Source organism: Aotus nancymaae, unplaced genomic scaffold (genome assembly GCF_030222135.1).
Source record: "Aotus nancymaae isolate 86718 unplaced genomic scaffold, 86718_ANA_hifiasm-v0.15.2.pri h1tg000155l, whole genome shotgun sequence".
Lineage (NCBI taxonomy): Eukaryota > Metazoa > Chordata > Mammalia > Primates > Aotidae > Aotus > Aotus nancymaae.
The window spans coordinates 5,063,033-5,090,788 of NW_026988570.1; the positions used below are offsets into that span (position 1 = coordinate 5,063,033).

At 35.6% G+C, this 27,756-nt stretch overlaps 1 protein-coding gene across 1 annotated transcript; it reads left to right on the forward strand.

Moving 5' to 3' along the window:
- Positions 1-34: 34 nt before the first annotated feature.
- SLC5A7 (solute carrier family 5 member 7) lies at positions 35-26,244 on the forward strand. Its single transcript, XM_012474280.2, has 8 exons — positions 35-212; positions 3,880-3,993; positions 4,778-4,933; positions 10,521-10,669; positions 14,140-14,283; positions 18,277-18,430; positions 20,676-20,893; positions 22,465-26,244. Exons 1-8 carry the CDS (start codon positions 35-37, stop codon positions 23,092-23,094), a joined length of 1,743 nt encoding a protein of 580 aa, XP_012329703.2. The 3' UTR covers positions 23,095-26,244.
- The last annotated feature ends 1,512 nt before the right edge of the window (positions 26,245-27,756 follow it).

Below are 27,756 nucleotides of genomic sequence, written 5' to 3' on the forward strand. Positions count from 1 at the left end.
CCAGCTGCAGAAGAATCAGGATCATTAGATAAAAATGGCTTTCCATGTGGAAGGACTGATAGCTATCATCGTGTTCTACCTTCTAATATTGCTGGTTGGAATATGGGCTGCCTGGAGGACCAAAAACAGTGGCAGTGCAGAAGAGCGCAGCGAAGCCATCATAGTTGGTGGCCGAGATATTGGTTTGTTGGTTGGTGGATTTACCATGACAGGTATGTTCAGAGGCCGCCTGCTCCATGCCGTCCTTCCTTCCTTGACATCTGTGGTGTGCAGCGTGTGGCTTCAGAATGACAAAGCAAACGTTGCTCTTTGCCCTTTCGGCATTCTTTATGTTCACTAGTTACATAATTTTAAAATAATTTTCTATTCATTTAAAACTTAAAAATAAATAGGTTTCAACTCGGTAAAACTTGAACAAAAATGATTTTATAATAAATCACTGGACTGAATAGCCATGAAACAAATCTTGGCTCTCTGGGCTGCTGAGTGGGTGGAAACAGTAAAAACAAAGAGGTGGGGGAATGGGAAGCTGTCCTAGTATTACAAGTTATGTATCTGCAAATTAATAGGCAGTATCTCAGCATGTCCAGTAATAAATGCATAAAGTTGTGACTTTGAGTGTTAAATAAGTGTCAATGAATACTAACTAGTGATGTTTTTTAATCTGCATAAATTTGGGGGTGATAATATTCCCAACTGAGTGCTGCCCTATTTTAAAACCTAATTCTTTCATTTAATAACTAATTCCTCACAGGAAGACAATCACATATTATGACTCCACAGCACTAATAAAGAGATTTCACCAGCCTCGTTATAAAAGAGAAAAGCGAGGGCGTGTCCTCCTAGGAATCCCCAGGCCACCAACTGTAGCCATCTCTCATTCAAACCTTCTTTGTGTTAGCAGGAGCTGATATTCTTTCCTACTTTGCACTAAAGTGGTTCTGTTTAAAGGGTGATTTCTTTCTTTTTTATATTCTTCTTTGTCTTTGAAAATAATTTGAAAAACATCAACTTAAAATTACATGTTTAATATTTAATACAGTTGCACTAACAACACATATTTCATTACAGAGTCTTAGTAGAGTTTTTAAACATTTGCAACATAACAGGAACTCTGAGTGTTCATTGGAAAAATATCCCATGGGAAATTATATCCAGTGATGCCCAATTTCAGTCCCGAAGTGCAGTTTTAAAATGATTCACCCTGTACATCAGATAGTTTACCAAACCAGTCTGGAAAGAGGCCATCCATGTTCTGAACACCTTGACTTTGGCCATCTGAAACCTAGTGTTTTGTGTGAACCATCAGTTTTATCTTTGACATTCACATTTTATCTTTGTTTAGCTCTTTACCCACTGTACGTGGATTCATTTGGTCTTTTTAACAGCACTGTGATGAGGCTCTGGGATTAAGTGAAGATCCAGGGTTACAAGCTTAACAAGGACCAGGGCTGGAGTCAGAACCACACATAGTTCTCCAGTGGCCATGCTGGTGGCTGCCCCATGCTGTGCCACACACAGCCCTGTAACTAGTTTCACTTTATTTCTTTCAAAAGGTGCACAGTTTGTAAACACTGTAGGAAGAATAAGAAAGTTGCTGTATATCAAAATATGTTGTTTATGGCAAATGATTATAACCCTCTATTGTTCTTATTTAATATTCTGTTTAACATGGCCATAAAAATAATATTTTATAATATGTTTTTACCATTTAGAAGAGTTTTTTCCAACCTAAAATGCTATTAAAATGTATAGAAAATATTTGAATGATGCTATATTTTATAAAGAGCCATGGTCTTCCTTAGTTTACAAAGCTTTTTTTTTCTTTCTCAGAACTCAAAATAACCTTGGTCAATATCATAATTCATTTAAAATCTGAACCATACTACCTAATCTGGTCGGACTGATTGACCTGGATATATTTTATAAAAAAATGAGATCAAAATATTGATTCTTTTAAAAATGAATATAGTTTAAGTGTTTGTGTTCTCACTCATGGATCTGACACAAAATATACAAGCACGGAGAGCAAATGCTGTCATAGAAGAGACTAAATTCATTTAAAAAGGGGGACTTTTAAATCATAGTAAGTAACCAAGTCCTCCCTTCTATATCACAATAGTTGCAATAATTCAGGCACCAATTTTCTCTTTGGACAAGGGACAGTAGGCTTACACAATGACAAATGATCACTAATGAGCTTTGTGCTTATAAGACCATCAGGCCATTTACTTCATGCAGTGAAACACCGAAGTGTTAGCAATTCCAGTTACCTAGTAGAAAGGTAAAGTGTCAAGTTCTCCACCTGTGAGAATTCATTTCTTCAGGTCATGGTTGCACACAGAATTAATTTTTTAAAAAGCCATTTATAAAATTTCAGCAGGGCTTAGAATATGAAAAGCAAATTATGGTATTTGTTATTAACACTGGACATAAAAGCTACTGCAAAGGTGGGAGTGATTGCTAAATATGTGTTTGTCTTCAGAATTTTGTATATAAACTTTTCATTTAAATGTACTTAAAATTCCTATGTTGGAAAATCTTTTTATGTCAACCCTAAGACTCCCTCTTCTTTGCTTTGTATTATATTAAAAGCCAGATAAATTTTGGCATAAACACAATAGAAACATATCCTAGGTAGTTTTGTATAGATATTATTTCATTTACTTATATTCTAACTGCAAGATTTTAGAAAATTCATCAGAGTTAAATTTTATTTCTAACAGGATAATGTAACCTAGAATTCAGTTTCATATCTGATAAACCACCTGTGACCCTCATAACTTTACGCAAATTCTACGTAAGGATTGTTTTGAATATTTTGACCACACTGTAATCTCAAAAGGGCATAAAATGCAAAGATTTATTGTTCTCTTCAACATTAGTTTTTAAGCAAGGATTCAATATTATATTGTTTCCTCAGAGAAAATGATACTAGCATTATATTGCCTATTTGGAGAAAATATTAATCTGTAGATCATTCTTGGCTCAAACCTGTTAAATCAAAACTTACTTTCTTTGGTTCTTTGACCGCCTTCCCTCAACTATTATGCTATTGAAATTTTATTTATCTGAATAAGACATCTATAAATACTTCCTGTCAAATAGTAAATACCTTTCTAAAAGATCCGTATTAGAATATAGAATTGCAAGTGTGTATGTAGTTCATATTTTACATTATTCTGAGTGCTAGGTAGTCCAGGCCTTAAGGTAACATTTAAACTCACTTTGGACACCTTGTAGTAGAAGTGTCATCTCGATTCTGTCTTCACTTTTAGTAGTAAATACAACTTAGTGGTGATGGATATTGCAAGCTCCAATATCCCCAGAGTGTTTAAGAAAAGACTGTATTAGTGAAAAGCACATTTCCATATACATATGCCCACCTACACACATGCATGTACACACATGCATGTACACACACACCACTCCTGGAGGACAGCATAAAAAATCAATATAATTAAAATGGAAGGGCCTTGATACAAAGAAATATTACCCATGACCTCAGACTATATAATATCATGAAAATGCTGCATTTAGAGAACATCTAGGACAGCACTATCCAATAGAAATATGTGAGCCACAAGCATAATGTTAAATTTTCTACAAACCTCTAAAAACAAAAAGAAATAGGTAAATTAACATTAATAATATAACTTATGTAACTCAATACATTCAACATGTTTTCATTTCAACATATGACCAATGAAAGAAAAAACATTTGAAATCTGGTGTATATTTTACACTCCTAAAACAACTCCATCCAGACTATTCACATTTCAGGTGCTCAATAACCTCTAGTAGCCACTGGGTTTGGCAGGCAGATGTAGGTATAACAGGCAAAATAGTATCACTCCCTCACTTTTCATTCTGTTTCAGCTACCTGGGTCGGAGGAGGATATATCAATGGCACAGCTGAAGCAGTTTATGTACCAGATTATGGCCTAGCTTGGGCTCAGGCACCAATTGGATATTCTCTTAGTCTGATTTTAGGTAAGTGAAAGTGCAAATCTCAGTGACTCACTCTGTAAAGCATAAAGAACAAGAGTATAAACAACAAGTGGAATAACAAGTCAAATGCTGTAAATAACCATTGTAAAAAAAAAAGAAAGAAAAGAAATATCCCCCGAGATCTCTAAGGACCTGTTACCAGAAATTGGTAAGTAGCAGAACACTAATGCTTAGATTATTTGATCTCTTGATTATGGAATATATTTTTAAAATCTTTGATTCTGTGGCTATCAGCACAGTGAATTCTTAACAAAATCATGTATTATTTCTTTCAAAACAAGTATGGATATATCATTAATAATGAATCAACTTGAAATGCACCTGTATTTCTTCTTGCAAGTCAAATGACTAAGAGGTCAAAAGTGTTATATAACAGAAGGTACCTCATTTTTTGGCACTCAAAGGCTTTTATTGAATCGGCACTTATTCAAAACATCTAAATGCTATGTTGGGTGATACAAATGCATTAGCCATTTAAGTGAGCAATGTGCTGGTTCATGTTTTTTAATTCACATACCTCAATATGGTCCATTTGTCCTTTGGACACATACAATGGTAAGTGTGCTAAATAATTTATATTAGGTTGCTAAATCTCGTATTTATAGTAGGTTGGTACTGTGTGCACATTATATTTCAGACTGGTTCCTTAATCCATACAGGTGTTCTGAAAAATGCATTTCCCTTGAGAAATGTCAGTATAGTAAAAGACTATTATATTACATGTTTTTAAAAAAATTTTCTCTGAAACACTTGTTTAATTTTTTAGGTGGTCTGTTCTTTGCAAAACCTATGCGTTCAAAGGGGTATGTGACCATGTTAGACCCGTTTCAGCAGATCTATGGGAAACGCATGGGCGGACTCCTGTTTATTCCTGCCCTGATGGGAGAAATGTTCTGGGCTGCGGCAATTTTCTCTGCATTGGGTAAGGACCAACTAAGTTGTTCTAGCTTCATCTCCATAGTTAACTAAACATCAGATATACAACTTTACTTTCTTCACCCTTGGCTCCTTTTATTAAAACTATATACTGAGCTGTATTTACATGCATCAAAGCTTAATGGAAATTCTGCATTTACTTGCAAGATGGTGGCAGAGATTAAATGAAACCTCAACTATAGTTTTTATACTTAAATTGGCTCATTAGAGCAATAACCATGAGTTATAATGATCAATTTGCTTTTATGAGTCATATATGATTTAGAGCAAAGCATAATGAATTAAGCATAGCTAAAAAGAGCAATTTACTTTAAAGAAATGTTTAAAACAAGGGTTCATGAGCCAGGGGTTAGTGAGAATACTAATATATATTTTTGGTGTTGAAGAAATTTAAATAAATAATTTATATCTTAATTTCTTCCAGTAACTATTCTTTCTGCAAACTGAGAACTTTTTACTTCCCATTGTTTTCCCTGTGATAACTGCCATGTTAATTGGTATAAACACAAATATAAAACTAAACTCCCAAAACAACAGTGTTGCATGCTATTCTAAAAGCACTAATATTTTTAGAAATGTTGACTCTTTAAATAAAATGTCTGATTAAAAACATATATAAAACAGAGTCAGTTCCAGCAGTAAATAACCTTCCTGGAGAAGTGAGATATCACCAACCCTCTACTGACAGAATAAGTAAATAACGTAAGTCTCACAGCAAAACTACAAACTTGAAATATTTCAATAAACTGATATAAAGCTCAATGTTATGGTTTAGTAGTAGAAAAATTAAGTATGGCAGAATGTAACAAGAATTTCCCCTTCTGTTTAAATGTTTTCTTAATAACTTATATGAGAAGGCTTGCCCATGCCTGAGCATCTCCTCACCTCCAATCTAATCTTAGAGACACAGGCTTAGAGGTACCACATGGGGCCAGTTGAGAACTTTGGACCTGACTGAGGCTGTTGAGGCAGCTGGGAGATGGAAGCTCCCCATAAAGGTATGCACTGCCCCCACTTCAGAACATCTAATTTCATCCTGCAGCTTACTCGGGTTTTTCTTGATTCCCAACTATAAAACACAGTGACTATTGTGGAAAGAAGAGTATTTGATAGTTATGAAATACAGTAAGAACTCAGTGGAAAATGCTCCACTTCCCTGGTGCCAGATAATAATATTCCACACCCACTGCCGCTCGTATATTCTAATGAAATTATGTGTAAAACTACACCTCCCTTTCCACCTGACTCTCATTAGCTGAGTAGCAATGGGGGTTTGTTTGCCATTGTTTGTAACTCCAGAAAATTTTAATTTTAAGAACAAACTACCTGCTGAGGTATCAAAAAAAGGAGTGGGCTGAGTGTGTAACAAAATATAAAACATTCACTCATTGAATAAAGATCAACTTGTGTAACAAAATATAAAACATTCACTCATTGAATAAAGATCAACTTGTATAATAAAGCCCTGAAGAAAGAGTAGAATTAATAAGCTTATGCTTCTAAAGTATTTTGGAAATATAAAATACAGCAATGAAACTGTGAACTTTGTTATAATTAGTTTTGTATATATGTGTGTCTATGTCTATGCCAGTATTACAATATACAGTCAGTTTAAGAATGGGGATGCATTCTGAGACGCATCAGTAGCCAGTTTTAATGTGTGAACATCATACAGTGCACTTACATAAGCCGAGTTAGTAGTGACCACTGTACACACAGGCTACATGGTATAGCCAGTTGCTCTTAGGCTACAAACCTGTGTAACTTGTTACTGCAATGAATGCTATAGGCAATTGTAATGCAATAGCTATGATGTCACTAAGCCATAGGAATTTTTCAGCTTCATTATGATTTTATGAGATTATATGTATTTGTGGTCCATCATTGATAGTAACTTTATTATGCAATGCATGACTACATATGTGAAATACAGTATTGTCTGTATCCTTCTACATACTCCCATGTATACATTTATCAAACAACATATATAATAATATTGCTGCTATTGCTTGAACTCTATGCTCTGGTAGAGTGTGTGTGTGTGTGTGTGTGTGTGTGTGTGTGAAGTAGTTACTTACTGGGTACTATGTACATTATTTGGATAATGAGCGCACTGAAAGTCTAAACCACCACTGTGCAGTATATCCAGGTAACATAATTGCACCTGTACTCTTTAAATTTACACAAATCAAAAGTAAAAGTTGGACTTAATTAAAATTTAGTGTTCATTACAAATAATTTTATATATTCAATAATATATAATATCTGTTATCACCTTACTGTGAGTGTGCATGGTTCACCATTGAAACATAGGAGAATCTTAAACTGTTTTCTCGGTAGAAATTGACATCTTACAACTTTTTTATATTTTTATTATTATTTTTTAATTGTACTTTAGGATTTTGTACATACAACCACATTGCCATGTATATACCTATGCAGGATTGTTGCATAGGTACATACATGGCAATGTGGTTTGCTGCCTCCATCCCCCCGTGACCTACATCTGGCATTTCTCCCCATGTTATCCCTCCCCAACCTCCCCACTCCCCCGCTGTCCCTTCCTTGACCCCCCCAACAGACCCCAGTGTGTGATATTCCCCTCCCTGTGTCCATGTGTTCTCATTGTTCAACACTCACCTATGAGTGAGAACATGTGGTGTTTGATTTTCTGTTCTTGTGTCAGTTTGCTGAGAATGATGGTTTCCAGGTTCATCCATATTCCTACAAAGGACACGAACTCGTTTTTTATGACTGCATAGTATTCTGTGGTGTATATTTGCCACATTTTCCTTGTCCAGTCTATTGTCGATGGGCATTTGGGTTGGTTCCAGGTCTTTGCTATTGTAAACAGTGCTGCTATGAACATACGTGTGCATATGTCTTTATAATAGAATGATTTATAATCCTTTGGATATATACCCAGTAATGGGATTGCTGGGTCAAATGGAATTTCTATTTCTAGGTGCTTGAGGAATCGCCACACTGTCTTCCACAATGGTTGAACTAATTTACACTCCCACCAACAGTGTAAAAGTGTTCCTATTTCTCCACATCCTCTCCAGCATCTGTTGTCTCCAGATTTTTAATGATCACCATTTTAACCGGCATGAGGTGGTATCTCAATGTGGTTTTGATTTGCATTTCTCTAATAATCAGTGATGATGAGCATTTCTTAATGTGTTTGTTGGCCTCATATATGTCTTCTTTTGCAAAGGGTTTATTCATATTCTTCTCCCACTTTTGGGAAGTTTTTTTTTGTAAATCTGTTTTAGTTCTTTGTAGATTCTGGATATTAGCCCTTTGTCAGATGGGTAGATTGCAAAAACTTTTTCCCATTCTGTTGGTTGCCAGTTCACTCTAATGATTGTTTCTTTTGCTGTACAGAAGCTCTGGAGTTTAATTAGGTCCCATTTGTCTATTTTGGCTTTTGTTGCCAATGCTTTTGGTGTTTTAGTCATGAAGTCCTTGCCTATGCCTATGTCCTGAGTGGTTTTGCCTAGGTTTTATTCTAGGGACATCTTACAACTTTTTAAAGAAATGTATATTTATACTTCTAACAGCTCAAGTTCAGTGGATATTCATAACTTTACAGTGTATTTTTTTATAGCTTCATTATTAAACTAATATTTCCCAGCAAACCTCAAAGTATTACTTTGTTTTACTTACAATTGATTTAATTATTTAGAAAATATTTTAGAGAAAATTTTATCTCAATTTTAATAGTGATGATGGAGAGGTGATTGACTTCGCTAATATCTCTGAGTTACAGTTAAGTGACAGCATCTACTAGGACCCCAAATCTTTGAGATCGTAGTCAAATAATCTTTATTTTATAATTGAACTTTGCATAATTCATTATATATAGCATAGAAGTATGATTAAAGTAGAGAACTGCACCAAAAGAAGAATGACAAAGAGTTTCAAGTAAAGTTGAAGTAAATGATCTCAGGAAAAAAAAATAACTTTTCAAACATCTATTAAACAGTAATTTAGTCAGTTATCTAAAGTCACTCATAAGTAATTGATCTCTCTTCTTTGTCATTTTCCAACTTCTTACTAGATTTTTCTTTTTAATAGGTTTTTACTCCAAAAAATAATTTTATTTTATCACCATAGCAAAAGCACTGAAAAAGGTTTCTTGAAAAATGTTTCTTACTGATATTTTAGATCAACTATCCTATATTGACATAGTTCTTCTCCAAGGGGTTGTGTATACTATTAGCATGCTGACTGATGAAGGAGGGTAGTGTGTAAGACAGCTCAGCTAGCCGCAACTGATGTTACATAAAATCACAGTATCCATTACATGTATGTATCTAATAATGTGACGTGTAAACTGTATAGTTTTGAGAACAATAGGGAAAGAGCTACTAAAGCAACAACTGAATTACAAACTGTCAGTCCAAGAATCAAAGTGGTCCAAACTGGTCATACCTCAATATGTTCAGTGAAAGTATATGACCAAAAATCACAATAAACAATATTATAAAGAGAAACATAAATTTGATTTCTAAGAGAAGTTTAAAATTTGATGATGAAAATTACTTAAAAATATGATATTCAAATCTAAGGCTGTTCAGTATATTGGTATCCTAGGAGCAGGACTGGTTTGTTCTACCAATTAAATAAAGTAAGAGTGAACTGTCACAAATTCAAGAGGGAGAGAGTGATTAATAACATTTATCAATTTGATAATTTGTTCCTACAAATTTTTCTCAATTCTTTGGTGCCTTTACCATTTTTCAGCTATCAAAGGCTAGGAGGGGGCAGAGTAAATACAAAATAGCAAATGAGTATTAGTTGTAAAATGTGGAAATGGGTGATCATGTTTCTCAGAAAGCCTTGTGTTTTTCATAGATGTGACTAATATATTCCGTATACAGTTATGTGCCATGTAGTGATGTCTTGGACTGCATATTTGACAGTGGTCCCATAAGATTATAATACCATATTTTTACTGTTACATTTTCTATATTTAGATAGGATGTTTAGATATTCAAACAGTTACCATCATGTTACAGTTGCCTACAGTGTTCAGTACAGTAACAAGTATATGAGTTTGTAGCCTAAGAGCAATATGCCATACCATGTAGCCTAGGTGTGTAGTAGGTTATGCCCTCAAGATTTGTGTGTGAGTACACACTGTGAAGTTGCACAACAATAAAATCACCTAACAACACATTTCTCAGAGCACATCCCTATTTTTAAGCAACACATGGCTGTATTTGATTAAGTCAGAGTTCCAGAGAGTGAAATTATTTTGAGTTTCTATAATGTAATTAAATTTCTCAGTAATTCAGGGCCTTCCATAACCATACCATGGATCTGTGTGTCTGCCACATAAGTAAGTTAGCGATGCAGTAATTTCAGAAAGCAAAAGTATGACTCTCACTGAATTTATTAAGATATACAAATTTCAATATTAAAATTAACTTTCGGTGTTATCATCCACTGCCTTTCATATGACACAGAGGAAAATGTGGGTTATCATTGAACTTTCACTATGTCCTTGTACAGACAGCAGAATCTGTTTGGGCACCTTGACCACAGCACTCCCTTGTTTGTTTCAGGAGCCACCATCAGCGTGATCATCGACGTGGATGTGCACGCTTCTGTCATCGTCTCTGCACTCATTGCCACTCTGTACACCCTGGTGGGCGGGCTCTATTCTGTGGCCTACACCGATGTCGTTCAGCTCTTTTGCATTTTTGTAGGGCTGGTAAGTGGGAGCACCCACAGATTCTCCACCTTTTTTTCTGTAAGAGATAATGTATTTTATACTAACTCATTAAAAATTAGTAGAAATGTTATTTTCCCTCATGAGTAATACATACTCACATGCTATATGAAATTTTGAATTTCTCCATAAATTAATTAGATGAAAAACTAGTCCTTTTGATAAAATTTGACAGAAAAATGTGCCCTCCATTGAATTATTAGAAAGGTCTAGGTCTTCCTTTCCTTAATGCCGATATTTGATGGAAACTTATGCATGATCTCCTTTGGGTATTTAAGGCAATCCATTTTCCTCTGCAGAGGTAAGAAAATTCAAACCCTAGTGGCAACCTGTAAAAGTCTCCCTTTATGTTAGTTGGGTAACCCCAAGAATGCTCATAAGACGTAAACATGATCCCCTTGGAAAACTGTGGCTTTCAAATATTAATTATCACTATTTGAGTTTTAAAAACAAAGAAAATACTTAATTATATAAGGCACCAAAGATATTATTATTGCCTTTATTATAACTATGAGACATGAGTATTATTAGCACTATATTAAAATCACTTCTGTGCATCTGAACACATATTAGTCAATGTTGAAGAAATGTGAAGAGTACAGTTATGCATGTAATACTCAATACCTAAGATGTATCAAAAGAGATATAAAAACTGGTATGTCCATGCTGTGCTAGGGTTATCATAGGTTCACACACATTACATCATCATACACATATATTATCTTTTTAGATAATATATGTGTATGATGAGTTTCAGATTCTGTAGGGGCAATGCCCTTCTGCCCATGCCTTTGCCATGGACAGAGCAAGCTAACACTAGAGTTCATGATTCATTTTCCCAAGGATGGTTAAGTACTCTTGATTCTTCTCATCTTTATTTATTTATCTTATAATATAAAGCATTTCACTATATTTTACTTTAGACATGAGACACTTAGAAATAAAAAGTGAAGAAGTAATCTCATGCCCTTCTCTCCATTTTATAAACTTTCTTGCATCTCTAATAATATCCTAGAGGAAAAATTTAAAAAACGGACTACAATTAGATGTACAGTTTAACTACAAATTTACATATACTAGCAAAGATTATAATATTTCCTCTTTTTACTTAGATATTTTATTTGCATTTCATGGAATTTCATCCATTCATATTGTAACTAAATATGAGAATATTCAATTTCCTTAAGGACTCCCACTATTTTGTATTTAAATTATCAAAATTAAGTGAACTGTGCTGAAATTCTGATTTTTCCTTAGCATCAACATAAGCTTCCAGAAACAAAACAGGGAACACAGAAATAAATCCCTCTTCAGAACATCAGGAGCCAGGTTGGTTTGGCAGTGACGGCTCTCATAACTGATGCACTATGTATTCTAAGAAACACAACTCCAGGGAATGAACCTATTATTGATGATATATGTGATTTCTCATTGCTTTGTATGAGACTAGAACTTAAAACCCACGGGTGCTTAAATCAAGTATACAAGTGTAAAGATGACAGTGCAAATATGTTAGAATATTTTTTTCTGCCACAAAATGTAGCTGAATTGATAAGGAATGAAGTTCTATTGTTTACTAGTTAAGGCCCTATTGAATTGGCTAAATAAAAGACTAAATAATGTTGTTTTCCAAACTTTAATTGCAGAATGAGCATACATAAATAATCAACTTACCCTTTAAACCATCTTCTTTTTTCAAATTCTCTAATATTATTGATTTTATCATCACTCTTGGAGCTCCAAAACTGTAAACTCGAGGTTTTTCTCTTCATTTTCCCTCTCTCTGGCCTCTCACCTTCTTGTAATGTAAGGGTTGTTGACTTGCTCTTCATACTCCCTTTTAGTACCAATATTTTTTCATTCCCAGTGTCACTGCTGTACTTCAGGCCTTCAAATAGGTGGAATTGAAATCACCTACCACTGTCTCTGACTCCTCCTTTTTGCTAACCTCACTGTTGATGTCTATGTTATTAAATTTCAGAAGAAATTCCACAGAAATCTTATTAAGACTCAGAAGAAATTTTTCTAGCTTCCAGTTGCCTGCAAAACAAAATACAAATCCTTTGGCTTGCAATTCTTCTCCACACATCCATCTTCATCGCTTCAATTCCCCCAAGCTACTCCCATACCAGCAAGACCTGTCACCAACAGAAGTGGGTGCAAGTGTATACACACACACACAAACACACACACACCATATATCTTCTACTCTTTGTCTTGCTCCATCTAAACATCTCTTCCTTCAATTCTTTATTCTTCTACCTGTGAGTATTGGGCCCATCCTTGAAGGCTTATATTTCATCCATATATTTCTCAATGAAATATTTTCTTGTTACTTTAATGAATGGATATCTTTCCCTTAATGAATGGACATCTTTGCCTAATTCACAGAAAACACAAAAGTGTGTGTGTATGTGTGTATATACACACATATACACACATATATACATGCACACACTTCAGAAGTGTGTGTATATATGTGTATGTATATATACACACACTTTTATATGGATATATATTTCAAATATATTTTTAAAAATATAATTTTTTAAATTTTTATTGTATTTTATTATTATTGTTTGTAGAGACCAGGTCTCACTATATTGCCCAGGCTGGTCCTGAATTCCTGGACTCAAGCAATCCTCCCACACTGGCCACCCGAAGTGTTAGGATTATAGGCATGAGCCACTGTGCCTGGCCCTTATTTATTTTTTTTGAAATACAATTCTTTTTTTTTTTTTTTTGAGACGGAGTCTTTCTCTGTCACCCAGGCTGCAGTGTAGTGTCTAATCTCGGCTCACTGCAACCTCCACCTTCAGGGTTCAAGCAATTCTCCCGCCTCAGCTTCCCAAGCAGCTGGGAAATACAATTCTTTACTAGAACTCAAGTTTGTGTTATCCAACATTTAACAGAAGAGGAAAACAAAAACAATCCACACCCCCTGACCTCTTCCCCACTTCTGGGGCTGAAGTAAGGGGCTTCCACTTTACATACACACACACAAACACATACATAAGGGGATATACATATATATCTCTGTATATCTCAACAGCTACCTATCTATTTACCTATGTGCGTGAGTGTGTGTGTGTGTGTGTGTGTATCGATAGACACAGACAGAGAGAGATAGATGGATGAGAGAGAGAGAGCACGTGAGAGAGACTGACAGATATTTCAAATATAATATTTTCTTCCTAGAGATTTCTGGTGGCTGTGGCTATAGTTTTTATGACATGGTACAATCAAGCATAGAAATAGTCAATGTGTTATTTTAATTTCTCTAAATCAGTATTTTATGATGCCCAACAAAAAACAGAGAACATGATTTCCGGTCCTTCTCTGTCTGAACTAGAGGAACTACTGAGCTGTGCAGTGTGCGAGGTGCATAAATCTTGCATATATCAGACAGTTGAAAACCATGGCTTGGTCTCCAGTGTCACTTTCTGTTGCAGTGGATCAGCGTCCCCTTTGCACTGTCACATCCTGCAGTCGCAGACATTGGGTTTACTGCTGTGCATGCCAAATACCAGAAGCCGTGGCTGGGAACTGTTGACTCATCTGAAGTATACACTTGGCTTGATAGTTTTCTGTTGTTGGTAAGTAATGCTCCTACCTAAAGAATGTGATCTAATCGTTCCTAAATCAAATTTATTTTCAAGATTTTCATATTCATAGTAAAAAATGTGCTTGTGTGCTCATGGACATTTCTGAATTGAGGACTCTCTATTGAGAGGGTGGAGCCAGGACCCGACTGTGGTGGCTGACAGTGTCAGGGTGGAGAACAAACAAGGCCCTAACGCAACAGCATGAGGTGTTCTGTGTGGTGTGTCCTCATTTCTGTTGTGATGTAAGTCCAGGAATAACATGCCCTACCCCAGGACTTTCCTCAATTGGAAGGCAAAACCACATGAAAGCTTTATTATGTGTTTTGTGTTAAGGCATGAAACCCAGCTTACAAAATAAGTCTCTCATTCACTCTTGAATTAGAGTAAGTGAATTAGTAGTGCTAGAGGCCCTAAGTGAGGCGGGTTGGAAAGGGAGGTGTCACCCAGGAAAGACGCCAAGAGGGAAGCCCTCAGGAGCCAGAGGAAGCTGGAAAACAGGCAGAACCCTCGGGCAAAGGTACAGGCACTTCAAGAAGGACTCTAAAAAGATAATGGCTGATCCCCTTGAGGCAAGAGGGAACAACTAGAAGAACTGACTAGATTTTATGACTGTGCTAATTAGAGGAATTAGGTCTGAAGAAACACACTGTATTTGATTTCAACATAATAAACAGATTATGGCAGAGTGTGATGGCTCATCCCGGTAATCTCATCCCTTTGGGAGTCTGAGGTGGGAGGCTTACTTGATGCCAGGAGTTTGAGACAAGTCTGGACAACACAGCAGGACCCCATCTCTACAAAAATTCATCTCTTAGAAAAAGAAATACATTACTTTTCATAATAAACTTAAGAGAAAAATTGGTTATTTTTGTTTTCTCTGTTGAGGATTGGCAATATTGTATGACTTTGTGATCACGGTACATGGCTGAATTTTGGCATTACCTCAACACTCAAAGTGACTATGTCTTTTCCAGTCAACATTTTCTAATAAAGGGCAGGAAAATGTGGGGAAAATATATGCTTCCAGTAGTGGATTGGAGGGCTTTTTTGCCTAAGGATTGTTAAGCAAACCCTTGGCTCTCATTTTTCTGGAATGACTTAAAATTATGAACTGAAGAAGTAAGAGTAAATATGTATATGTAACTATACCTGCACGGTAGAGGTGCACATGGTTACATCATAGAGATGATGAGACTTAGAGCAATTAGGCAGTTTGTCAATCATCACACCATTGTCTGAGTTAGGGATTAAAATAGACTGTTAAGACCTCACAGTCCTTTCCCCTATACCACACTTTGGTCTTCAGACTACTCACCTTTAAAACAAGACATTATATAACATGATTGCCAAATTTCTTCCAGTTCTAAAAAATTATATGACTTAGTCATATTCATGATATAAATTGTAAGACAAGTTAAAATGAAATAATAGATGTTGAATAAATGAATGTACTATAGAAATCAGACTTAAGATGGTGCATCAATGGTCTTGATCTTCCAGTTTTCTCTCCAACGTCTCCTACCTGAAGATGACTTGTCAAGTCCTGCTAATGATACTGTCAGTGTAACTCCTGGTCACACTTGCAACCTGCCCACAGTCCCCGTATTAGCTCTCTGTTAAGTAGACTGCATTCCTTACCTGGTCTGCTATGATAACCCCTACTAGTCTCCCTGATGGCAGCCTGCCCACCTCTTACTCCCCCAAGCCCACTTTCCATATTACCACCTGCCTTAGTCAGTTTGTGCTGTTGTCACAATTTGCCATAGACTGGGTAATGTATAAACAGCAGAATATAATTTTTATAATTCTGGAGGCTGGAAATCTGAGACCAGGAAGCCAGCATGGTGAGGTTCTAAAGATGGCAGTATTCCAGGTTGCAAATTGTCCACTTCTTTTTGTGCCCTCAGATGGTGGAAAGAGGGTGAGAGAGCTCTCTGGCCTCTTTTTAAAAGGGCACTAATCCCATAATAAGGGCTCTATATCTTCCTGACCTGATTATCTCCCAAAGAGCCTACCTCTGATACCATCACATTGGGATTAGAGTTTCAACATGTGAATTTTAGCAGGACAAACTTTCAGTTCATTGCAGCATGAGAGCTTCTGTTTGTAGACGAAGTCAGACTTCACCTTACTTAAAAATTTCTGATGACCTAAATGTCCAGGGTTATGAGTATGTGATTTATGATGTATCAATCAATATAAGTAATTGATATGAAAGAGGTTAATGATATATTCATAAAACAGGTCATAAAATGAAAGGAAAATGTTGTGGAAGAATATAGACTTGAGAAATGGGGTTATGAATTTTAGAAATTTTTCCTTACTTTTGAACGTACACGGCTTTTACAAGAAGGAGATTGTTCTGGTATCTACGTAGCAGACACTCTGCTTGACCCAGGTGAGATCGTGATAAGACAGATGTCTCCAGAACCCAGAACCCAGTGGAAGAGATAGGCAATTAATGAAACCTCAATACACTGTGCTATGACAGGCTCATTCATCAATTCATTCATTCACGTAACCAATATTTATTGAATATTGACTTTATGCCAGGAAAAGAAGTAACAGTAATCTAGCTAAAAGTATGTTTCCAGCTTCTCTTCCAACCACTCCCTCACACACTGACCTCTCATCATACCAAATACCCAGTGGTCTCAGCTGCCTGGGTGCTGTTGTTTTCTTTTTTCCTGTTAGTTTCTCTCTCAGGTACTCTCTTCTCCCTCCATCTCCACCTGGAAAATTCTCTCAAAGTTTATGGACAATCTGCACGCCATTTCTGCAGGTTTTCCTGTTAACATGCAGCTATCCTTTCTCTCTTCTTACCACCTCTTTCTCATCTCAAATAATTAATGGTTTCTCATTTTAATTCCCATACAGACCTCTTTATATCATGCAACAAATTGCATTATAGTTTAAATATTTTTTATTATATATGCTCAATAAGAAATTAAAGCACATTCCAACATAGGTATGTGTATCTATCAGTTGCTTATATATTCTGTACTAATGTATGACATAAATCATTTAATAAAAGCAACCATACAATATTTAGGTACAAAGTAAATGAGTATACATAGAAGTTCTAGTATTTCATTTGATGCCGGTTGCTTTGCCTTGAGCACTCTGCAATGCACACTTTGGAAAACACCACATACATTGACTCTCCCAGCAGAAGCCAAGTTCCAGGAAAAGAACCATGCCTTATTCATCTTTGTGCTCTTACAGTCATTATATTGCCCGGCACATAATTGGAGTGTATAAATATATTTGGATTGCATTGATTCAGATTAAATGTCATCTTTCAAAATCTTAATTTTTTTTTAGAACATTTTATGATGGATAGAACCACTAGATGACAGCAAATTGAAGGCTTCTAGGATAGTCTAAATGCAGTTCAAAATAGGTAAATTAATGAAAAGAAATAATTGCTCTATGTAATTATAGAGAAAAAGAACTTCAGGAATAATTGAAAGTTGATGATAACATTGTCTTAGTTCAATTGGGTAGCAAAGCATCATAAACTGAGTGGCTTATAAACAACACAAATTTATTTTTCACGTTTTTGATGGCTGGGAAGTCCAAGATCAAGATGCTGGCAAATTCAGTGCCTGGTGAGGATTCACATCCTCATAGAAGGCAGCTTCTCGCTGCCTCCTCACATGGTGGAAGGAAAATGAAAACTCCTTTGGTTCTCTTTTATAAGGAATCCACACTTATGGGCTAATAATCTCCCAAAGTTGTCAACTTGATACCTAATACCATAACCTTGGGGATCAAAATTTCAATGTGTGAATTTGGGGGGAACATAAGCATCAGACCATAGCAAACTAATTGATATTTGTGGTTACATGACACATTTTTAAAATACTACTAAGTTGTACTTTTGACTATTGTAAATGTGATTGCAATAAACCTCTTTTGTAAAAAAAAATGGAATACATGTTTGCCTCTAGTTCACTCTCCATCCTTGTGTTTCTCACACAGATGCTGGGTGGAATCCCATGGCAAGCATACTTCCAGAGGGTCCTCTCTTCATCCTCAGCCACCTATGCTCAAGTGTTGTCCTTCCTGGCAGCTTTCGGGTGCCTGGTGATGGCTCTCCCAGCCATACTCATTGGGGCCATTGGAGCATCAACAGGTAAATCTCCTGCAACTTCAACACATGTGCCAGTTAATTTACCAGTCCCCATCCAGACACCCTTCCGTCTCATTTCCCTCTTACCTCCACATAGCGAATTCCTTCTCATCACATTCATATATATATAGTTGTCTTATAGCATTCAGCAAATTGTATTATAGTTCAGCAGTCTCCAATTTTTTTTTTTTTTTTTTTTTTCGTAGAGATGGGGTTTTATCATCTTGGTCAGGCTGGTCTTGAACTCTTGACCTCAGGTGATCCACCCACCTCAACCTCCCAAGTGCTAGGATTACAGGCGAAAGCCACTGCGCCCAGCCCCTAATATTTTTGATTTCTCACTCCACTATGAAACGTTGGTGAGCACACCCTCCTCCCAGTTTTGGTCTATTTATCCATTGTTTATATGCACCCCTGTCAGCAGTGGATCTCAACCAAGGTGCATGCTGACATCAACTGGAGAATGGTGGGGAGGATCTTTCAAAAACACCAATATCTGGCCTACTTCACAGGAATTTTATTTTAATAACCGAAGATAGAGACAGACACTAGTGTTCTTTTAAAACTCCTAGGTAAGTTGAAAGCTAGAGAGTCACAGGCTTAGAAAAGTTTACCTGTCATCCTCATGACCTCCATAAAGATAAGTTTGAACTTGAGATTTCTGCTTTACATTTTTAGTAGTTTTTACTTAGGAGTTCTCTTTCTTGAAGAAATCAATGAATAAATATTTAGGTCAAGACAAACTAAGAAACTAAGTCACTTACAGAATAACTTACCCAAAATTGGTTTTAAAGAAAGAGCATTACGAAATGTTTATCTCCCTGTTAGCCTCTATATAGAACACACTCAAAAGCTAACCTTTAATTTAATTAAATATATTAATTACTCATGATCATTATGTTCCTGTGCTGTAACTTTTAAGAACACTCAGTGAAAATACATCATGTTAATCCAAATTCAAAGGCATCTTCTAGGTAGAGGTAATAAAATAGATTAAAGTTCATCTTTTGCCCTGTTGTATTTTGTAAAGGTAATCCAGGGTTATGTTCCTATGGCAACTTTGACTTTCAATTAGTTGAGTCATTTATTGGATTGTTTAACTTTTAGGAGAGCAACCCTGGTTCATAGTGTACACTCTCCATGTTCATCCATGAGACAAACACTTCAAAAGATGTAAAGATGACTGACAAAGGTGGTATGTAGTGTTTGTCTTTGAAAAAAAAAGTATTTCTCTCACAAGCAAAAAACATATCTCTCTGTGTGTGTGTGTGTGTGTGTGTGTGTGTGTGTGTGTTGTAGGAACATAGGCTAATAGGAACAGCATTAAGCCTATTTTTTATTGGATTAGATACACATTCTTGTTTGTTATTTCTGTTATCATAACATCTCAGTTAAGGCCATAAAGTTGTCTGCATGTAAGCATAGCTTTGGTGCCAATTGTAATAGAACATAAGGGAAGAAAAAGTGGTAGGATCCAAAGAAAACATTTCCCATTTGGTCCTATGATCACGATATTAAAGAAGTTCAGCAAATAAAAAGCCAACAATGCTAATGTACATTTAATGATTCCATTGTTCTTCAACATGTGCTACAACTAACCAGTAAAGAAGCTATGTACTCAAATGTAAACCTATGTTTCAAGTCTTCTTTCCCTACCCACATCCAAAACTTCCTCAAAATTTCAGCCACATGACTGTACTTTTTATTCAGTAAAAAGGGACTGTTCTTAATCTAGTGAAATTCTATGCAATGTGGAAATAGTTGGGAGGAAATTAATGCTGAGGCAGCTTCAAAACCAAGTTTATATACAGAAAGATGATGGCTGAGAATAGCCCCACTATTGTCTTTCTTCATTTACACATGGATAACTGAGCCTTAAAGAAGAAATAGTGAGTGTCCCACCACATTTCCAAGCGGTTGAAGGAATACTCTAGAATTCTGTTTATGAGCATTTGTTTTCTATGTTACTATACAATGCAACACCATCATTGCAGAAAAGAAATATGTATCTTACCACTAGTGTCTGTGCAGGCATCGTGAATAAGACTAATTATAAAACCAATATCCTTTAGAAGCAAGGAGATATAAGACATTTCCACTTGACTAGCATGGGACTTCACACCTAAGCAGACTAATGTTCATGATTCTGAGTTTATTTCAAAACAAGCTAGTAAATAAGATGACCCTAGATAGATAAAGAACATTTGGCTCCTTGGTTGTTGTAATGGTTGTTGATTCTGTTCAACAGACTGGAACCAGACTGCATATGGGCCTCTAGATCCCAAGACTAAAGAAGAGGCAGACATGATTTTACCAATTGTTCTGCAGTATCTCTGCCCTGTGTATATTTCTTTCTTTGGTCTTGGTGCAGTGTCTGCTGCTGTTATGTCATCAGCAGATTCTTCCATCTTGTCAGCAAGTTCAATGTTTGCACGGAACATCTACCAGCTTTCCTTCAGACAAAATGTAAGAACTTTATTTCAACCTGTAATTGACTAGCATTGCTCTTGCTGCTCCTGGTGTTGTATTTGTTGTATATACAGCATTATATATTAATTAATATTCTACATCAAATCTGACTGTACTTTGATTAAGTATATGAGATTCAATAACAAAGTATACTTATGTTGAATGGATGCTATCAACACATGACATTACTCATGTCAATACTGGAGGAAAAATATCAATATAATTATTTCCCAAGAGGTACAATCATAGGGCTATCATTTAACCTTCTTGTCTTTCTGATGAAAGAGTAATGAAACCTAAACTCTCCAGCAAAACTATTAGTATAAGTAAGTTCTCTATGACACTGGAGAAGCTTGGTAGAAGCAGGGCATGGCAAGTTGTTTGACACATATTTGTGTATTTGACAGGTATTTCTGAACTGTTTTATATTTGCACTCCCAAGTCCACCTTTGCAGGAAAACATCCTCTCAATTAGATTTTCCTTATTGAATCAAAGTGGCTGCGAAACAGCAAGCTTCTTGTTTGATTAAAGCTTTGCCTCTCTCTAGGTTTTGGTTGACAAAACAATCCCAGTGTTTTTGCTTTTGTTTTGTTTTGTTTTGATTTGATTTGAATTTTTGTTTTGTTTTTTTCAATTTAACCAAGGAACTCCTTGGACAAGGCATTTTCTTTTCTTTTTTTTTTTTTTAATTTTACTTTAAGTTCCAGGATTCATGTGCAGAATGTGCAGGTTTGTTACAATAAGTATATGTGTGCCATGGTTGTTTGCTGCACCTATTGACACACCCTCCAAGTTTTCTCTCCCTGCACCCACCCCTGCCCCCCAACAGATCATGGGTGTGTTATTCCCTCCCTGTGTCCATGTGTTCTCATTGTTCAACTCCCACTTGTGAGTAAGAACATTGGTGTTTGGTTTTCTGTTCCTGTGCTAGTTTGCTGAGGATGATGGCCTCTAGCTTCATCCATGACCCTGCAAAGGACATAATCTCATTCCTTTTTATGGCCACATAGTATCCCATGATATATATGTACCACATTTTCTTTATCCAGTTTATCACTGATGGGCATTTGGGTTGGTTCCCTGACTTTGCTATTGTAAATAGTGCTGCAATTAACATACATGTGCCTGTGTCTTTTCAAGAGCATGAGAAGGTAGTTAGCCTTAAGGATAATAACACTTCTACAAAGAGATAAAGTAAGGATGGCATATGCTCTGTCAATGCCACATAAGAACTGTTCCCTAATATGAATCCTCCCTTGCTTTATTATCCTTCTCTGACACCATGTTAGCTCATCCTACCTTTCCCCCTATGCATTCAGGAAAAGGTTCAGGTAGCCTATGTGTCATGCATCTGGTACACAGAAACCCTTCCCAAAAGTCCACCCAGGAAGCCACCTTGATTGTTTGCTTTTGGTACTGTAGCTGACATTAGGTTTTCCCACAGACTGAGCCATTTGAACCAGGGGAATTCTTTAGACCAGTTTTGAAACACAAAATGTGTCTCATTCTTTGTCTAAATGAGCCAAGACATTGTGCAAAAAGTTGACACTGTGGCAATTTCTTACAGGCTTCGGACAAAGAAATCGTTTGGGTCATGCGAATCACAGTGTTTGTGTTTGGAGCATCTGCAACAGCCATGGCTTTGTTGACAAAGACTGTGTATGGGCTCTGGTACCTCAGTTCCGACCTTGTTTACATCATCATCTTCCCCCAGCTGCTCTGTGTACTCTTTGTTAAGGGAACCAACACATATGGGGCCGTGGCAGGTTATGTTTCTGGCCTCTTCCTGAGAATAACTGGAGGGGAGCCATACCTGTATCTTCAGCCCTTGATCTTCTACCCTGGCTATTACCTGGATAATAATGGCATATATAATCAGAAATTTCCATTTAAAACACTTTCCATGGTTACTTCATTCCTAGCCAACATTTGCATCTCTTATGTAGCCAAATACCTATTTGAAAGTGGAACCTTGCCACCTAAATTAGATGTATTTGATGCTGTTGTTGCAAGACACAGTGAAGAAAACATGGATAAGACAATTCTTGTCAAAAATGAAAATATTAAATTAGATGAACTTGCACCTGTGAAGCCGCGACAGAGCATGACTCTCAGCTCAACTTTCACCAATAAAGAAGCCTTCCTTGATGTTGATTCCAGTCCAGAAGGGTCTGGGACTGAAGATAATTTACAATGACCTCATCTAAATAAAATACTGCTTTTACAAACAAAGCACTACAATAGGGTAGTTCTGGAGAGACGGTTTGCAGAATACAAAAATATACTAACAAATAATGTTCAGGAAAATAAAAATTCATATTAAGTGCAATTGCACAATTACAAGTCAAGCTAGCAGGAAGCATGTATGAAAGCAACATCTTTCTTTCTCATCCATATAGAGTTGATTTTGATGCTAGATAGTTTTGCTAGGTATCAAAAATAAACAAAGCCCCACTTAGAGAAAAAAGAGCCAAGCAGAGTATTTATATTTATTATGAAAAAGGGAAGTAGATATGAAAGAGCCTAAGGAAAAGGAAATTGGATAGTTTTGATACAAACTTTGTTTGTTAATACACTGATGAGTCCAGTTTAATTATAGCATTGAAGCTATGGTAATAACTTCAGTCACTCCCTTGAATGGTATAATGAATTAACCAGCTGATTTTTCTTCGTGTGATGATTAATCCTTTCTTTCATGTTCTGAGCTATAACATTTGCTGAATATGCAGTTTGTTATTCTTTTAGTAATGGCATGTAACATTCTGAGCACGGGCAAAGCAAACACAAAAAATATTGTATACTCTCATTTATTTATGTGCAATGTGATAGGAAGATAGAATCCACCTTTGTAGAGGAGCACTGGGCTGATTTGTATGTTTCCATAGCTACTATATGCATAAACAAGAGTACCTGAAGGATTATTAGCCGACCTTAAAGCAATAAGTTCATTAAGCAGAAAGAGTAATGGGAAGAACAGCACATTTTCATCTTCATCTGAAGCATATAAAGTTTTGTCCCATGATGAAATAAGTAATATCTAAACTAGTGTGTAAGTTAATATTGGAAGTGAAATTGAGCCTTATGTAAGGAGAGATAGCTACACAGCATCAATTATGGTTAATAAGAGGCACACTGCTAAATTAACATATATTTTATTGAATACTTGTTATAGGAAGCCCCCACAACACCTCCTGATAGTAGTAAAATGAGAAAAAAACAAACTCTATTAATTTTTACATATTCATTGATAGGAAGGATTTAATGTTAAGGGAATTACTCTTTGGCATTTTTTCATATAAGCCAGTCTTAAAGACTAGACAAATAACTACTACAAAAAGTACATAGTCAATTTTAAAATGCAGAAGAAAGCAGAAAATAAAATAAGTCCTAAAGGAAAGAAGCCATTAAATATTTGATGTCTGTATAACATTCATGAGATTGGTCATTAAATAATGTTTTGCTCCTTTTCTGGTGTTACACACACACACACGTGTGTGTATGAGTGTGTGGGTATAATGGTTTGTGTCCATTTCAAGTGTTTTCACACCAGTCACACACTGTAGAAATAATTGGAGCCGTGTCTAAAACAGCAGAGTGAAGCGATGAACTGAAAACTGATCAGGGAATTTGATCCCATGAAGAAAGTCAGTCTGAATTGTTGAAACTAAAGCACTTTTTTCAAAAATATTTCTTTTTTGCAAACCATGAACAAAATAAACTTAGTGTTCAGTATTAAAAATAAAAGTTGTATCTTCATCCTAGAATTTCTTTTATAAGATTTAATTGTAATTGTTTCAAACTATCAAGTAATACATCTTTATCATTAAACATGAATGTAATGTCTAAGATCATTTTTAAAAGATAATTTTTATTTTAAAATCATTTTAAAGTTAAATAGTTTTACATGTTGTCTCATATTTTCAGTGCTTTTTCAAAATTTGATGGCAAATATTACACTGCATTCAAAATATTCACTGAATACCATATATATCTAAATGATAAGAGAATTAGTTTTACTCATCTATTTTCTCAAAATGTATTCAGTACAGTATGGAGTACATGGAAGGAGCTTATTTTTGGAACCAGTAAGTATGGGAGTGCATGATTCTCAGATATTAATTGAGAAAAGAGAAATGGGCAGGAAATTCATTAAAGAAAAACTGCAGAGATTAAAACATTTAACACCTAGAAGTAGTTAATTGCTGGAGGGAGACCACAATTCCTAGCAAACATATTCCAGATGCACCATGCTCCTCAGCATGCTACCTGAAAACTGACTTTTATCCATCCTGTCACCCTGAGCATCAGTCTCAACCTGCTAAGGCACAGGCTTCCACCATGTGCATCAGGAAACACCTCACTCATACTGTCATAGAATGCAACAGGGAGGCATAGTCTCTCTACAGGTCTCTTTACATTGTACCATTCCATTCGGCAACAATTGTCCCATCAGCCACACTTAAGTCCAGTGGGGAAAAAAAAGATTAACAGTAAAAATGTTTTCCATTTAATTCAATTTCTAACAATAGACAGATACGGGGGGCAAATGTTTGCCCTGTTCAAAATATTGAAACTAGATAACTTAAATAATTTCAGCCTATGAATAATATTATACTGTTCTGAACCCATTATTCCTCACCTACTTGCAAAGTAGATATATAAAAAACTAGTTTCTTATTAATACCTTAATGTGCTAAATATTAGCAGGATGATTTTTAAGTACAAAAAAATTTAAAGAACACAAGAAAGGAAACAATGATCACAAGATCTTCACTTATCATATTTGTGCATAAATTTCCCCCTGATTTCCAAGACAGTTATGTCACAAAGCTGTGAAATGTGGAAGAGTAAACTTTGTACCCATCATTTGCTCTGTTTTGACATAATGAGTAATGCAGACATTTATGTATTCTTCCAGCTTCAGTCAATAGACTTGATTTTCAAAATCTGCCCTCAAATGAAACTAAAATAAACAAAACATTTAGACACTGGCTATATTAACCTTGGAAGGCAATATATGTGGATAAAACATTAGAATAAACATATATTTTATTTTCATACTTTTGATATGATTGTTACATATTTCTTGGGTAATTTCAATACTTCTCTTTCCCACACATATTCAAAACAGCAAGCTTGTAGCTGGACTGCAACATCAACAACAAGTTGTTTCATGCAGTATCAAAGTACAAATTCATTGCTACACTTACAAGTAATGAATTTTATGTGAATATGAAATGAATATAAGCTTGAAATAAGTGAATCTAATATAATGGCCATTCCTCTTTTTATTTGGAAATAATGAGTTAGCATTATATTTTAAACATAAATTATGATTTTTTTCTGTTTTAGCCTGCATGTAAATTTACACTGGTATGATGTACAACTCATTGTAAATTTGCCACTTGATAGATGCATATAATAATTCTAGAACATATATTTTTGTCTGTCAAAATATTATATAAAATTATGCTTAAAATGAGTAGATTTATGACTGTGTAAATGTTTTAAGTGTAATGGTAATATATTAAATTGTACTGGTCAATTTAGGATATCGTTGTCTAAATTTGGCTTTTTGGGGTCCTCTCGTAAACTAAATATATATGGTGCTTCAAGACAATTATGCAATGAAATCAAAATAAGCCGTCTCATTACCGGAGAATATGCGAATGCTAAGTGGAAATGCTGCACCACATGTAAGTCTTGGGGCAATGTATATCATATCTCAAAAACAAATTTAAATTGTTTTCTTGGAAAAGACATTCTGCCATTGTACACAGGTCTTTTGTAAATCAAAGAAATCAGTAGAATGATATCCATTAAGAGTCTCATGCACTACTGACTGAGCCAGCCAGGCAACTCCAATTATATTCACTCCAATCCCATAAAGAATATCTCCATTTTTCAAACCAAACAGCTGCCTAACAGTTGTTACATGAAGTCAATCACTAAGGGACAAACTGGCTGTCACTGTGCTCCAACTATGTGCTCTGTATCTCTCATCTTATTCTCTCAAGGTGTCTTTAAACATGTAGTTGTATATACTCTCAGAAGAACTTTGGCCTTTCATGCCTTATTTCTAATAACCAATAGTGCCTTTGGAAGTATACAGGACAGAAGGGCCTAGAATGAATGTAGAGATGAATCAAGGAAAGAATAAGTAGGTATGTCATCGAGTTGTCTGTCTTGGGGACACACTTCTGAAGATTATACATTTTTGTTTTATCACAAATCTATAGTGTGGGGGGAATTACTAAGAACCAGGAAAGAGACTGTATCAGAATATAATATTGAGCCTCTGGACGTTTTCTTCATTTTACCCATTGTATCTAGAGAGCTTAAATTTGATCATTAGAGTTCTTCTAAGACAGGCATTCTTGAGAGAGATCCAGGGAGCTATGGGATAATGATAATTATTATTTCTACTATTTTTATACTATCACCTAAAGAAAAGTTCCAAAACAGTAAAAACAGCCATTGTATCTTATTTAAATTCTCTAAAGTCAGAGAATTTGTGGTGATCCTACTTCTATTTTTGGTTGGAAAACTATAGTTATTTATTTAAAAGAGGTACTGCATTATGTATTTTGGAGCCAAACTGCTGTGTTGTTGATTTATCAATTTGTCATATGGAGGCAGTTAAAAAGCATTAACCAGGTAAGGCTAAAAACCTAATGATAGAATTTGGAGCAGTAGGTATTATTGAAAAAAGTAATTGAAAACAGCCTCTGGTAGTGCAGTGCTACACGTGAAGTTGAAGAGAACACTGTAGTTTCCATGTCTATAAAATGCACAATAGCTGAATGAGCAGTTGCTTAAAACCATGGCTAACACTATGAAATTCTAGAAAATAAAAATG

Excerpts from the sequence above, each read along its gene's own strand:
- SLC5A7 (XM_012474280.2), top strand. The coding sequence starts at position 35 with ATGGCTTTCCATGTGGAAGGACTGATAGCTATCATCGTGTTCTACCTT. Across the intron at positions 4,934-10,520 it reads GGCAATTTTCTCTGCATTGG|GAGCCACCATCAGCGTGATC; the intron begins GTAAGGACCAAC and ends TGTTTGTTTCAG. Across the intron at positions 10,670-14,139 it reads TTTGCATTTTTGTAGGGCTG|TGGATCAGCGTCCCCTTTGC; the intron begins GTAAGTGGGAGC and ends TTTCTGTTGCAG.